Source organism: Heterodontus francisci, chromosome 1 (genome assembly GCF_036365525.1).
Source record: "Heterodontus francisci isolate sHetFra1 chromosome 1, sHetFra1.hap1, whole genome shotgun sequence".
In the NCBI taxonomy this organism is placed as follows: Eukaryota; Metazoa; Chordata; class Chondrichthyes; order Heterodontiformes; family Heterodontidae; genus Heterodontus; species Heterodontus francisci.
Genome location: NC_090371.1, coordinates 252,698,508 through 252,712,479, shown reverse-complemented (window position 1 = coordinate 252,712,479; position 13,972 = coordinate 252,698,508). Strand labels below are relative to the sequence as shown.

The 13,972-nt window shown below is 43.4% G+C and overlaps 1 protein-coding gene across 1 annotated transcript in view; it reads right to left on the bottom strand.

Moving 5' to 3' along the window:
• LOC137372112 (ADP/ATP translocase 4-like) overlaps window positions 1-13,972 on the bottom strand; it is a 138,154-nt gene that overhangs the window by 93,088 nt on the left and 31,094 nt on the right. Inside the window, exon 4 of the mRNA XM_068035581.1 lies at window positions 12,619-12,736. Coding sequence (XP_067891682.1) covers window positions 12,619-12,736 — 118 coding nt within the window. The remainder of the gene's footprint in view (window positions 1-12,618; window positions 12,737-13,972) is intronic.

The following is a 13,972-nucleotide window of genomic DNA, read 5'->3' as shown; positions in this document are numbered from 1 at the left end:
GCTGGGATGTGATTTGGCAAAAGTGAATTGGAAACTGCTACTTTTAGGTAAATCAGTACCAGAGCAATGGGAGACATGCAAGGAAGATCTAAAGATGGTTCAAAACAAATATGTTTCCTTGAAGAAAAAGGATGGGTCTCACAAATCTAAACCCTACTGGATGTCAACAGTATACAGAATAGGATAAGGCAAAAAAAGAAAGCTTATATCAGATGATAACAACTAAATACTGTAGAATGCCGGGAGAGGTATAGAAAGTGCAGGGGTGAAATTAAAGAGGAAATTAGGAAAGCAAAGAGAGGGCATGATAAAATATTGGCCAGTGAAATCAAGGAGAACCCAAAGATGTTTTATAAATACATAAAAAGCAAGAGGAAAACTAGGAAAAGAGTAAGGCCAATCGAAGACCAAAAAGGTAACAAAGAAAGAACTAAGAAAATTACAGCACAGGAACAGGCCCTTCGGCCCTCCAAGCCTGCGCCGATCCAGATCCTCTATCTAATCCTGTCGCCTATTTTCTAAGGGTCTGTATCTCTTTACTTCCTGCCCATTCATGTATCTGTCTAGATACATCTTAAAAGACGCTATCGTGCCCGCGTCTACCACCTCCGCTGGCAACGCGTTCCAGGCACCCACCACCCTCTGCATAAAGAACTTTCCACGCATATCCCCCCTAAACTTTCCCCCTTTCATTTTGAACTCGTGTCCCCTAGTAATTGAATCCCCCACTCTGGGAAAAAGCTTCTTGCTATCCAACCTGTCTATACCTCTCATGATTTTGTACACCTCAATCAGGTCCCCCCTCAACCTCCGTCTTTCTAATGAAAATAATCCTAATCTACTCAACCTCTCTTCATAGCTAGCGCCCTCCATACCAGGCAACATCCTCTTGAACCTCCTCTGCACCCTCTCCAAAGCATCCACATCCTTTTGGTAATGTGGCGACCAGAACTGCACGCAGTATTCCAAATGTGGCCGAACCAAAGTCCTATACAACTGTAACATGACCTGCCAACTCTTGTACTCAATACCCCGTCCGATGAAGGAAAGCATGCCGTATGCCTTCTTGACCACTCTATTGACCTGCGTTGCCACCTTCAGGGAACAATGGACCTCTGAACACTCAAATCTCTCTGTACATCAATTTTCCCCAGGACTTTTCCATTTACTGTATAGTTCACTCTTGAATTGGATCTTCCAAAATGCATCACCTCGCATTTGCCCTGATTGAACTCCATCTGCCATTTCTCTGCCCAACTCTCCAATCTATCTATATTCTGCTGTATTCTCTGACAGTCCCCTTCACTATCTGCTACTCCACCAATCTTAGTGTCGTCTGCAAACTTGCTAATCAGACCACCTATACTTTCCTCCAAATCATTTATGTATATCACAAACAACAGTGGTCCCAGCACGGATCCCTGTGGAACACCACTGGTTACACGTCTCCATTTTGAGAAACTCCCTTCCACTGCTACTCTCTGTCTCCTGTTGCCCAGCCAGTTCTTTATCCATCTAGCTAGTACACCTTGGACCCCATGCGCCTTCACTTTCTCCATCAACCTACCATGGGGAACCTTATCGAACGCCTTACTGAAGTCCATGTATATGACATCTACAGCCCTTCCCTCATCAATCAACTTTGTCACTTCCTCAAATAATTCTATTAAGTTGGTAAGACATGACCTTCCCTGCACAAAACCATGTTGCCTATCACTGATAAGCCCACTTTCTTCCAAATGGGGATAGATCCTATCCCTCAGTATCTTCTCCATCAGCTTCCCTACCACTGACATCAGGCTCACCGGTCTATAATTACCTGGATTATCCCTGCTACCCTTCTTAAACAAGGGGACAACATTAGCAATTCTCCAGTCCTCCGGGACCTCACCCGTGTTTAAGGATGTTGCAAAGATATCTGTTAAGGCCCCAGCTATTTCCTCTCTCGCTTCCCACAGTAACCTGGGATAGATCCCATCCGGACCTGGGGACTTGTCCACCTTAATGCCTTTTAGAATACCCAACACTTCCTCCCTCCTTATACCGACTTGACCGAGAGTAATCAAACATCTGTCCCTAACCTCAACATCCGTCATGTCCCTCTCCTCGGTGAATACCGATGCAAAGTACTCGCTAAGAATCTCACCCATTTTCTCTGACTCCACGCATAACTTTCCTCCTTTGTCCTTGAGAGGGCCAATCCTTTCTCGAGTTACCCTCTTGCTCCTTATATATGAATAACGTATGGAGGCACAAGACGTGGGCATGTTTCTTCATGAATATTTTGCCTCTGTCTTCACAAAAGGCAGGGACAAAGCAGACGCTGTAATTGAGGAGGAGGAGTGTGAAATATTGGATGGGATGAACATAGTGAGGGAGGAAATATGAAGGTATTTAGCATTCTTGGAAGTGGATAGATTAACAGTCCCAGATGAAATGTGTTTCAGGCTGCTCAGGGAAGCAAGGGAAGTTATAGTGGAGGCTCTGACCATCATTTTCCAATCCTCTCTGGCTACAGGAGCAGTGCTGAAGGACTGCTAACATTGTTTGAGAGAGGAAGGGATTGCCCGAGCAAATACAGGCCAGTCAGCCTAATCTCACAGCTGGGCAAATTATTGGAAATAATTCTGAGACACGGTATAAATCGTCATTTAGACAGCCATGATTAATCAAGGACAGTCAGCATAGATTTGATAAGGGAAGGTTGAGTCTAACGAATTTGACTGAATTTTCTGAGAAATTAACAAGGAGGGTTGATGAGGGGAGTGCATTTGATGTAGTCTACATAGATTTTAGCAAATCTTTTGACAGGGTCCCACATGGCAGACTAATCAGTACATTAAAAGCTCATGGGATCCAAGGGGTGAGATGCATGACAAATTTGTAAACATGTTGTTTCAGGGAAGTGTTTGCTAATAGCGGATATGGTCAAGTGAGTTGCCGAATCTCCCTCCCTCTCTCTGGGGTCCGGTCAGGTGAGGTGCCAACTCTTTGTCCCCAGAGTAAGGTCAAGTGAGGTACCAACTCTATCACTCTGGGGTACTGTTAGGCGAGGTGCCAACTCACGCTGTCTCTCCTCTGTGCGCAGTCAGGCAAGGGGCCAATCTCTCTCTCTTTCTCCAAGGTATGGTCAGCTGAGATGTCCTGGGAATCAAAGGTTATCAGGGATAGATGGGAGTGTGGAATTTGAGACACAAACAGATCAGCCATGATCTTATTGAATGGCTGGGTAGGCTAGAGGGACTGAATGGCCTACTTCTGCTCCTAATTCGTATGTTCTTACAGATACTAATTTCACCACAAATATTTTGCAGGTCTCTGCTAGTTAATATACTATTAACAGATTTCCCTTCTCTTTCTTTAAATAAAAGTTAGAGTTAATAAGTACAATCAAAATTTCTGTAAAAATTAAATCAGAAACCTTCATATTCTGTACAAAGAATCACATTGTCATGCCCCTCCTCTGGGAGCCCTAACAATTTCTTTGTACATGCATTGCTTTTTGTAAAAAGAAAAAGTTGATGACTTCCATCCTCAATTTCAGAGATTTCCTTTGTCTCCAGCATTTGTTTCAAGCCAGCAAGTCATTCCATAAAACATAACCTTTTGTCACTCACATATTTCATCGAGTGTACATGATCCCACAAGGAACGATGATCTACCTAACATTCAATGGCTATACTATCTTCATTATACAGAATCTCACTTAAAGTATTTGACAAACAGAATCTCATATCTACTACTGCCTCCACACGAGCCAGTATTTCAACAGCCAAAGTGCTTTAACAACCCTTATTATTTTCTTAGCTTCCCAAGCTAAAGGAAATTTTCCATTTTCACCCATAAGAAATATAATGAAACCAGCTACACTAGAATACCCATTGGGAAGATTAGCATGTGAAGCATTACTAAAAATCACTAGTTTCATGTTCTTTTGGTCACGTAGAAAGTACGCATTTCTCCAGATTTAATTTTTTTCAATGTTTTGTTTGCTCTTAAAACATCCTCGACATTAAGGTGTTTCATTGTAGTACTTAACTCCAATGCATTAAAATTAGCACCTGGTCTAGTCTGAGTGCCCAACCAGTTCAACTGACCAATCAAGCTCAGCAAATGCTCTGTCTTCTTTTTAGATATATCATCTTTATGTGATGACTTAGTATCATTAACCAGGATGGGAATAACACTTTCTAAATAGGATTATTGATTTAAAGTTATTCCAGACCTACTCTGCTTAATAGCTAAACCAATATTTTTTAAAGTCCCACAAGCCTGACTCTGAATTTAAATTTTACTCTAATCTTAAAAACACATTTCCCAAATCTCACACTGTCACCCTATGAGAAATCATCAACATGCATCACAAAGACACCTGAAGTTTTCCTTTATGATAACAATAAAATATTGTGGGATCTTATTTTAGTTGAACACAGCCACCAAAACATCATGATCATGAGGACTTGTTTCTAGTTCTGTTCCAACACTATACTGTGGCCTTTATTTAATTGTCTAATCTATTCAAGTTACAGCCTCTACTTGCACTTTTATGTCTGTCGGGATGACTACTACACGATCACCCTCTTGCACTAATGGAGGGTCTTTCTCCGGTACATTATCGTTTTCTGACGCAAGAGTCACTTCTGGACCCACTATCAGTACTTGCACTGCGCTTTCTTACTCTCCCCTCATTCATCCCATTCTGCCAGTCCCTGGAGCCACCATCCTGAACATTCAGCCAATATTCAAACTTGCCAGTAGCTGCATGACTCCTTTCAGAGTCCACTGCTGAAGAACTTTCAGCTGCGGTATTCATGACCATGATGTCCGTGTTTTCACATACGTCTCTAAACCTATCATTGGTAAATTCCCCTCCAGTATCAGTTAGAAACTTTGTTGGTGCAAGTCCAGTCCCTATCTATTTCTCCATGATTTTGTCTATAAAAACCCATTTGTCCTTACTAAGTATTATTGCAGGAAGACTAAATCTGGTCGCCAGGTCTACAAAATGTAGAATGAAAATATTTCTGTCTTTGTCCCATACCTTTAGATCCATAGAAGCTACCTCATAGAACCACAGAAAAGTTACAGCACAGAAAGAGGCCATTCAGCCCATCGTGTCTGCAGCAGCTGAAAAAACTAGCCGCCCAATCTAATCCCACCTTCCAGCACCTTGTCCGTAGCCTTGCAGGTTACAGTACTTCAGGTGCAGGTCCAGGTACCTTTTAAATGAGTTGAGGGTTTCTGCCTCAACCACCGATCCGGGCAGTGAATTCCAGACACTCTCTACCCTCTGGGTGGAAAGGTTTTTCCCTCTAATCCTGCTACCAATCTCCTTAAATCTATGCCCGCTGGTAATTGACCTCTCCACTAGGGGAAACAGGTCCTTCCCTGTCTACTCTATCTAGGCCCCTCATAATTTAGTACATCTAAATTAAGTCACTCCTCAGCCTCTTCTGTTCTAAGGAAAACAACCCTTTTTGCCACTTTTCCACCCACTCAACTAAACCATTGCTATCATTCTGGAGGAGTCTACAACTATCCTCCTCATTATCAACTACATGACCAATTTTGTGTCATCTGCAAATTTCTCAATCATGCCTCCCACATTTAAGTCCAAATCATTAATATATACCACAAACAGCAAGGAACCCAACACTGAGCCCTGCAGAATACCACTGGAAACCGCTTTCCATTCGCAAAAACATCTGTCGACCATTACCCTTTGTTTCTTGTCACTGAGCCAATTTTGGATCCAACTTGCCACATTTCCCTATATCCCATGGGCTTTTATTTTTCTGACCAGTCTGCCAGTGGGACCTTGTCAAATGCCTTACTAAAATTCATGTAGGCCACATCCACTGCACTACCCTAATCAATCCTCCTTGTTACTTGCTCAAAAAATTCTATTAAGTTAGTAAGACACGACCTTCCCTTAACAAATCCGTGCTGACTATCCCTGATTAATCCGTGCTTTTCTAAGTGGTAGTTTATCCTAACTCTCAGAATTGATTCTAATTATTTGCCCACCACCGAGGTCAGACTGACTGGCCTATAATTATCTGGCCTAGCCCTTGCATCCTTTTTAAACAATGGTACCACTTTCACAGACCTCCAATCATCTGGTACCTCACCTGTATCTAGTGAGGATTTGAAGATGATCCTCAGAGCATCCACTATTTCCTCCCTGACTTCCTTTAGCAGCCTGGGATACAATCCACTGGCCCTGGTGATTATCCACTTTGAAGGATGTCAGACCTTCTCGTACTTCCTCTCTCATTATGCTCATCATATCTAATAGTTTACACTCCTCCTCTTTTACTACGATGTCTGCATCATCCCTCTCCTTTGTGAATACAGAGGCAAAAAACTCATTAAGAACCCTGCCCACATCTTCTGTGTCCAAGCATTAGTTACTTTGTACATCTCTGACAGGCCCTACCCTTTCCTAAGTTATCCTCTTGCTCTTAATGCACTGATAAAACACCTTTGGTTTTTCCTTGATTTTACCTGCCAATAATTTTTCATGTCCTCTGCTTTCCTAATTTCCTTTCTTACTTCACCCCTGCACTTTCTATACTCCTCTAGGCTTTCTAAAGTTTTCAGTTTTTTGTGGCCATTCTAAGCTTTCTTTTTCTGCTTTATCTTGCTCTGTATGCTTCTAGATAACCAGAGAGCTCTACATTTGGCAGTACCACCCTTTGTCTTTGTGGGGACATGTCTACACTGTGCCTGTAGAATCTCTGCTACCATGTTCTGTTCCAGAAAGCCAGTCCGTGAAGGACAGAACTGGAGCCAATCTTCATACAATTTTATATTTATTTACAGTGTTACACAGTACAAGCGTATACTGCCTAATCCAACCACAGTTTTACTCAGTGTTTATTTATAATGTCAGGCAAACCCCCACCTGCCAAGAATGAGGAAAATTAATTTCGCCACATAAACATTGATTTTAAACTGCTGATGGTGAAGAAAGAACTGGCTTTAAAAAACAATTGGAAACTTTGGGTGGAGAAAGACATTAGCATATCCACAGACAGTACTTCAAAGAACAAAGAGGTTATTCCCTGTTCCAATTTAATCCACAATGAACTTTTGATTACCAGACGTTGAAGGTTCCAGGTTAACTGCTAAGATGGCCGAATACACAAACAGATGTGGTCAGGCCAGTTTGGTCACATGACTGACTGATGCAGTTTTTTGAATTTGATCTTCCAACAAGGAATTTGAAATCAGAAGGCTGTTAGCTCCTGGACTGAGAACATCTCTCTCCTGTCTGCTCTCATCTAGCTCTCACCAGCTCCGGAAGCCACTGAAGACATATGAACACCAAGAGAGAAAAGTCTCCTACAGTGAACAAGGTTTAAGAAGAATACTGGGCCCCAACGAAAAGTAAGAGTTGTCTACAATCAAGGACCACAGCTAAACCACAGAAAGTAACAAGAAACCCCCTTAAGAGACTGCCTCAAACCTCTCCATTTTATTTTTCTTCTGCTCTTTTCTGTTCCTATTTGCATGTGTGTATTGCGTGTGCATGCTAGCATGGGTGTGTCGTATATCCGTAGGTGTTAACCATATCAGAGTTTAAGTTTAAGGTTTAATAAATTTCACTTTTCTTCTTTAAACCTAAAAAGGCCTGTTTGTGCTCATTTCTTGCCTGAAAATTGGAAAGCTATGAACAAGAGTTCACAAAAGGGGAGCTCAAAGCAGTGTGTTAAAATAAGACCAGGTGAAGACAGTAAAAGACCCCGAGACACCTTTCTCACCGGTCTTAACAATAGGGACCCGTGAATCCCCAGTTAATGCTCACAATTAATATACAATTAACATTAATCAAGAAGTTCCCAGATGACAAATATCTGGCCGTGTAGTTGATAATGAGGAAGAAAGCTGTAGACTGCAAGAAGATATCAATGGACTGGTCAGATGTGCAGAAAAGTGGCAAATATAATTCAATCCGGAGAGGTGTAAGGTAATGCATTTGGGGAGGACAAACAAGGCAAGGGGATACACACTAAATGGTAGGATTCTGAAAAGTGCAGGGAAGCAGATGGACATTGAAGTATATATCTACAGAATCCTGAAGGTTGATAAGGTGGTTCAGAAGGTATATGGAATACTTTCCTTTATTAGCAAAGGCAGAGAATATAATAGCACCGAGCTTATGCTAGAACAGTGTAAAACACTAGTTAGGCCACAATTAGAGAACTGTGTACAATTCTGGTCACCACATTTCAGGAAGGATGTGATCACACTAGAGAGGGTTCAGAAGAAATTTACAAGAATGTTGCCAGGAATGTAAAATTTTAGCAACAGAAAGACTGGATAGGCTGGGTTTGTTTTCTTTGGAACAGAGGAGACTGAGGGGAGATTTAATTGAGGCGTATAAAATAATGAGGGACTTACATAGAGTGGATAGTAAGGACCTATATCCAAAAGCAGATAGGTCAATAATGAGAGGACATTGATTTAAAGTTATTGGTAGAAGGATGAGAGAGAGAGTAGTTGAGGAGTAATTTTTTTCACCCAGAGGGTGGTGGGATCGGGAACTCAGGGTAGCAGAGGCAGAAACCCTCATTGCATGTTAAAAAAAAACTTGACTTGAGGTTCCATAACCTACATGGCTACGGACCAAGAACTAGAAGGTGTTTTGAGACTGGTTAGCTATTTTTCGGCCGGCACAGACACGGACAGAATGGTCTCCTTTGTGCCATCAATCTTCCTATGAGTATTGTCACCATCCTTTTCAAAACCGTCTTCACTTCTCCTCAAAAAGTCCACCCTTTTCTCTTCCTGTCTCGGCAAATTACCACCCCATCTCCAATCTCCTTTTCCTCTCCAAAGTCCCTGACTGCAACTGCTTTCCAAATCTACGCCAATCCGTCTTGTAAATCCCTGTTTGAATCTCTGCACTCAGGTTTCCAGCCCTGCCAAATACAGATATTTTCCCTAACCAATGTCACAAATTACATCCACCATGACTGTGGCCATAGTGCATTGTACCCCATTGCTCTTGTTTTTACAAGGCTGACCACACCATACTCCTTTATTTAAAAAATTCTTTCATGGGATGTGGACATCGCTGGCCAGGCCAGTATTTATTGCCCATCCCTAATTACCTTTGAGAAGGTGGTGGTGAGCCACCATACTGAACCGCTGCAGTCCATGTTGTGTAGGTACACCCACAGTGCTGTTAGGAAGGGTGATCCAGGGTTTTGACCCAGCAACAGTGAAGGAACGGCAATCTAGTTCGAAGTCAGGATGGTGTGTGTGGCTTGAAAGGGGAACTTGCAGGTGGTGGTGTTCCCATGCGTCTGCTGTCCTCGTCCTTCTAGGTGGTCGAGGGCTCGGGTTTGGAAGGTGCAGTCTAAGGAGCCTTGATGAGTTGCTGCAGTGCATCTTGTAGATGGTACACAGTGCTGCCACTGTGCATCAGTGGTGCAGGGATTATTGAAGGTGGTGGATGGGATGCCAATCAAGGGGGCTGCTTTGTCCTGGATGGTGTCGAGCTTCTTGAGTATTGTTGGAGCTGCACTCATCCAGGCAAGTGGACCTGTGGCTTGTAGATGGTGGACGGGCTTTTGGGAGTCAGGAAAGAAGTTACTTGCCGCAGAATTCCTAGCCTCTGACCTGCTCTTGTAGCCATAGTACTTATGTGGCTGGTCCAGTTTAGTTTCTGGTCAATGTCAACCCGCAGATGTTGATAGTTGGGGATTCAGCGATGCTAATGTCATTGAATGTCAAGGAGAGATGGTTGGATTCTCTCTTGTTTGAGATCGTCATTGCCTGGCACTTGTGTGGCGTGAATGTAACTTGCCACTTATCAGCCAAGCCTGAATGTTGTCCAGATCTTGCTGCATATGGACACAAACTGCTTCAGTACCTGAGGTGTCGCAAATGGTGCTGAACATTGTGCAATCATCAGCGAACATCCCCACTTCTGACATGATGGAGAGGAGGTCACTGATGAAGCATCTGACGATGGTCGGGCCTAGGACACTACCCTTATCGCCTGCGGTAATGTCCTGGAACTGAGATGACTGACGTCCAACAACCACAACCATCCTTTGTGCCAAGTATGATTCCAACCGGTGGAGAGTTTTCCCCCAATTCCCATTAACTTCAGTTTGACTAGGGCTCCTGGATGCCACATATCGGTCAAATGCTGCCTTGATGTCAAGGGCAGTCACTCTCACTTCATGAGTTCAGCTTTTTTGTCCATGTCTGGTCCAAGGCTGTAATGAGATCAGGAGCCGAGTGGCCGTGGTAGAACCCAAAGTGAGCGACACTGAGCAGGTTATTGTTGAATAAGTACCGCTTGATAGCACTGTTGACGACACCTTCCATCACTTTGCTGATGATCAGTCTACTCTCGATGGGCCGGTGATTGGCTGGGTTGGACTTGTCCTGCTTTCTGTGTACAGACATATCTGGGCAATTTTCCACATTGCCAAGTAGATACCAGTGTTGTAACTGTACTGGAACAGCTTGGCTAGGGGTGCAGCCAGTTCTGGAGCACACTACTATTGCCGGAACATTGTCAGGGCCCACAGCATTTGCAGTGTCCAGTGCCTTCAGCTGTTTCTTGATTTCATGTGGAGTGAATTAAAGTGGCTGAAGACTGGCATCTGTGATGCTGGGGACCTCAGGAGGTGGTCAAGATAGATCATCCACTCAGCACTTCTGGGTGAAGATAGTTGCAAATGCTTCAGTCTTGCCTTCTGCACTGATGTGCTGGACTCGCCCATCATTGAGGATGGGGATATTTCTGGAGCCTCCTCCTCCTGGTAGTTGTTTAATTGTCCACCACCATTCACAACTGGATGTGGCAGGACTGTACATTTTAGATCTGATCTATTGGTTGTGGGATTGCATAGTTCTGTCGATCACATTCTGCTTCCGCTGTTTGGCAAGCAAGTAGTCCTGTGTTGTAACTTCACCAAGTTGACACCTCATTTTTAGGTATGCCTGGTGCTGCTCCTGGCATGCCTTCCTGCACTCTTCATTGAACCAGGACTGATCCCCGGCTTAATGGTAATGGTAGAGTGAAGGATACGCTGGGCTATGAGGAGACAGATTGTGGTTAAATACAATTCTGGTGCTGCTGATGGCCCACAGCACCTCATGGATGCCCAGTTTTGAGCTGCTAGATCTGTTTGAAATCTATTCTATTTAGCACAGTGGTAGTGCCACACAACACAATGGAGGCTTTCCGGAGGCTTTCCTCAATGTGAAGACGAAACTTCGTCTCCACAAGTGGTCACACCTGCCAATACTGTCATGGACAGATGCATCTGCAACAGGTAGATTGATGAGGATGAGGTCAAGTAGGTTTTTCCCTCTGGTTGGTTCCTTCACCACCTGCCACAGACTTAGTCCAGCAGCTACGTCCTTCAGGACTCGGCCAGCTCAGTCAGCAGTGGTGCTACCGAGCCACTCTTGATGATGGACATTGAAGTCCCCCACCCAGAGTACACTCTGTGCCCCTGCCACCCTCAGTGCTTCTTCCAAGTGATGTTCAACATGGAGGAGTATTGATGCATCAGCTGAAGTGGAGGGGGGACGGCGTTAGGTGATAATCAGCAGGGGGTTTCCTTGCCCATGTTTGACCTGATGCCATTAGACTTCATGGGGTCCACACTCAACGTTGAGGACTCTCAAGGCAACTCCCTCCCGACTGTATATCACTGTGCCGCCACCACTGGTGGGTCTGTCCTGTTGGTAGGACAGGACATACTCAGGAACGGTGATGTTGATGTCTGGGACATTGTCTGTAAAGTATGATTTCGTGAGTAAGACTAGGTCAGGCTTTTGCCTGACTAGTCTGTGGGACAGCTCTCCCAATTTTGGCACTAACCCCAATGTTAGTGGAGGACCTTGCAGGGTCAACAGGGCTGGGTGTGCCATTGTCATTTCCGGTGCCTAGGGCGATGCTGGTAGTCCATCCAGTTTCATTCCTTTTAGACTTTTCTCTAGCGGTTTTGTACAACTAAGTGCCTTGCCAGGTCATTTCAGAGGGTACTTAGGAGGCAACCACATTGCTGTGGGTCTGGAGACACACGTAGACCAGACCAGGTAATGACAGCAGATTTCGTTCCCTAAAGGACACTGGTGAACTAGATGGGTTTTTCAAGAATCCACAATGGTTTTATGGTCACCATTACGGAGATTAGTTATTTTCTTTAAAATTCCAGATTTATTAATTGAATTTTAAATTCCACCAGCTGCCATGGTGGTATTTGAATCCAAATTCCCAAAGCATTAGCCTGGGCCTCCGGATTGCTAGTCCAGTTACTTTACTACAATGCCACTGCCTTCCCCTGTAGTGTTGTCCAATTCAGTGGGACTGCCCTTGTTTGATTCCACTGCTACCTGCCCAATCGCAACCAGACGATCTGCTGTAACGACTTTTCTTCCTGCCTCCACACTGTTACCATCAGAGTACCTCAGGATAAACCTTCCGAGTCTCAACTATTCCAATGCCCTCCATGCAGCCTCCCATCATCCCAAAATATTGAGCTCTCTAGCTCTGTTTAAAATTCAAGTTTGAATTATGTGGACAGGGTACCAACTATACATGTCACTGCTTGAGTAACTAGCTGGAAATTTCATTCATACCTTTGCCGATGTCAGCAGCCAAGCGTGTTCGTGCAAAGTCTAGGGGATACACAAAACAGAGGGATGTGGCACCCGCAGCTCCTCCCGATGCTAAATTTGCTAAGAACCATTTTCCAAACTGAAACACAAAAATATTTATTCTCACACTTGTGAATGAACATTTGAACTGGACATTAACACTTTTAGCTACCGCTACTCATGGACTGTTTTCTCAACAGTTGGCAAGGCTCTTAAACATGCTGTATCTATATCGCATCTACTCAAGATTTGCTGAAGTCACTGACGTTTACTTGCGAGTTTTACAAAAATGTATCTCTCCAGATTCAAGGTCAGGTACATGGTTTAACACTTAACTGTGACCAAGCAAACAAGCTTTCACATGTTCTCAGACTTAATAGAAAAATAAACGTCTGAGAAAAACAATAAAGATACAAGACAAAGTTAAACCAAAAAAACCAAGAGAAAAAGGAGAATCATTAAAAATAAGGAATAATAATATACAGTTTAACATCCATCACTGCAGCTATTGCTTCTTGATAATCTAGCCATGAGATATCATTGGGAAAGTAAGGACATTCAAATTATAGCTCATTGGCTTGTGCAACAGTGGAAAATAAACTTTAATGCGAAAATTAAATTTAGCCATGTTATATTTCTAGTTTTGCTAAAACAAATTACCATATTTTCCCCCCTCCCTGCATCGAGGAGCTAACTTGGAGCTATCCAGACTTATTCAAACATACTACTGGAGTATGCAGTCGTCTCCCAAGAAACTACACAACCACACTAAGATGCAGGTGGCTCCTTTCCATTAGTGACATCACCAGAAGAGCTCTGAAGAGGTAAAAAAAACATGAAATGGGTTTTTGTGTAATATCAGAATTTTGATTAATTTCTATAAACAGTAAGGTATATTTGTATAGCTACAATTTTTGCAGAAACAGATTGGCGATGTACTTTGAGCAGACATGAGGTTTTCACAATGAGGGCAGGGGCAATTTGCAGGCCAAATCTCTTCACATATGCCTCTTGGCAGGCATGCCATTGCAAGCTGCTCTCAGCCTCCAGCATGTGTGGGATGTTCACCTAGTTAGGAGACAGTGCAAGAATATAAAAGCACAATACTGCAGATGCTGGAAATCTGAAATAAAAACAAGAAATGCTAGTCTCAGCAGGTCTGGCAGCATCTGCAGTGAGAGAAGCAGAGTTAACATTTCAGGTCAGTGACCCTTCATTAGAACTGGCAAATATTAGAAATGTAACAGGTTTTAAGCAAATAAATTGGGAGTGGGGCAACAGATAACCAGAGGTGGTGTTGATCGGACAAGATCACACAGAATAACTGACCAGAAGG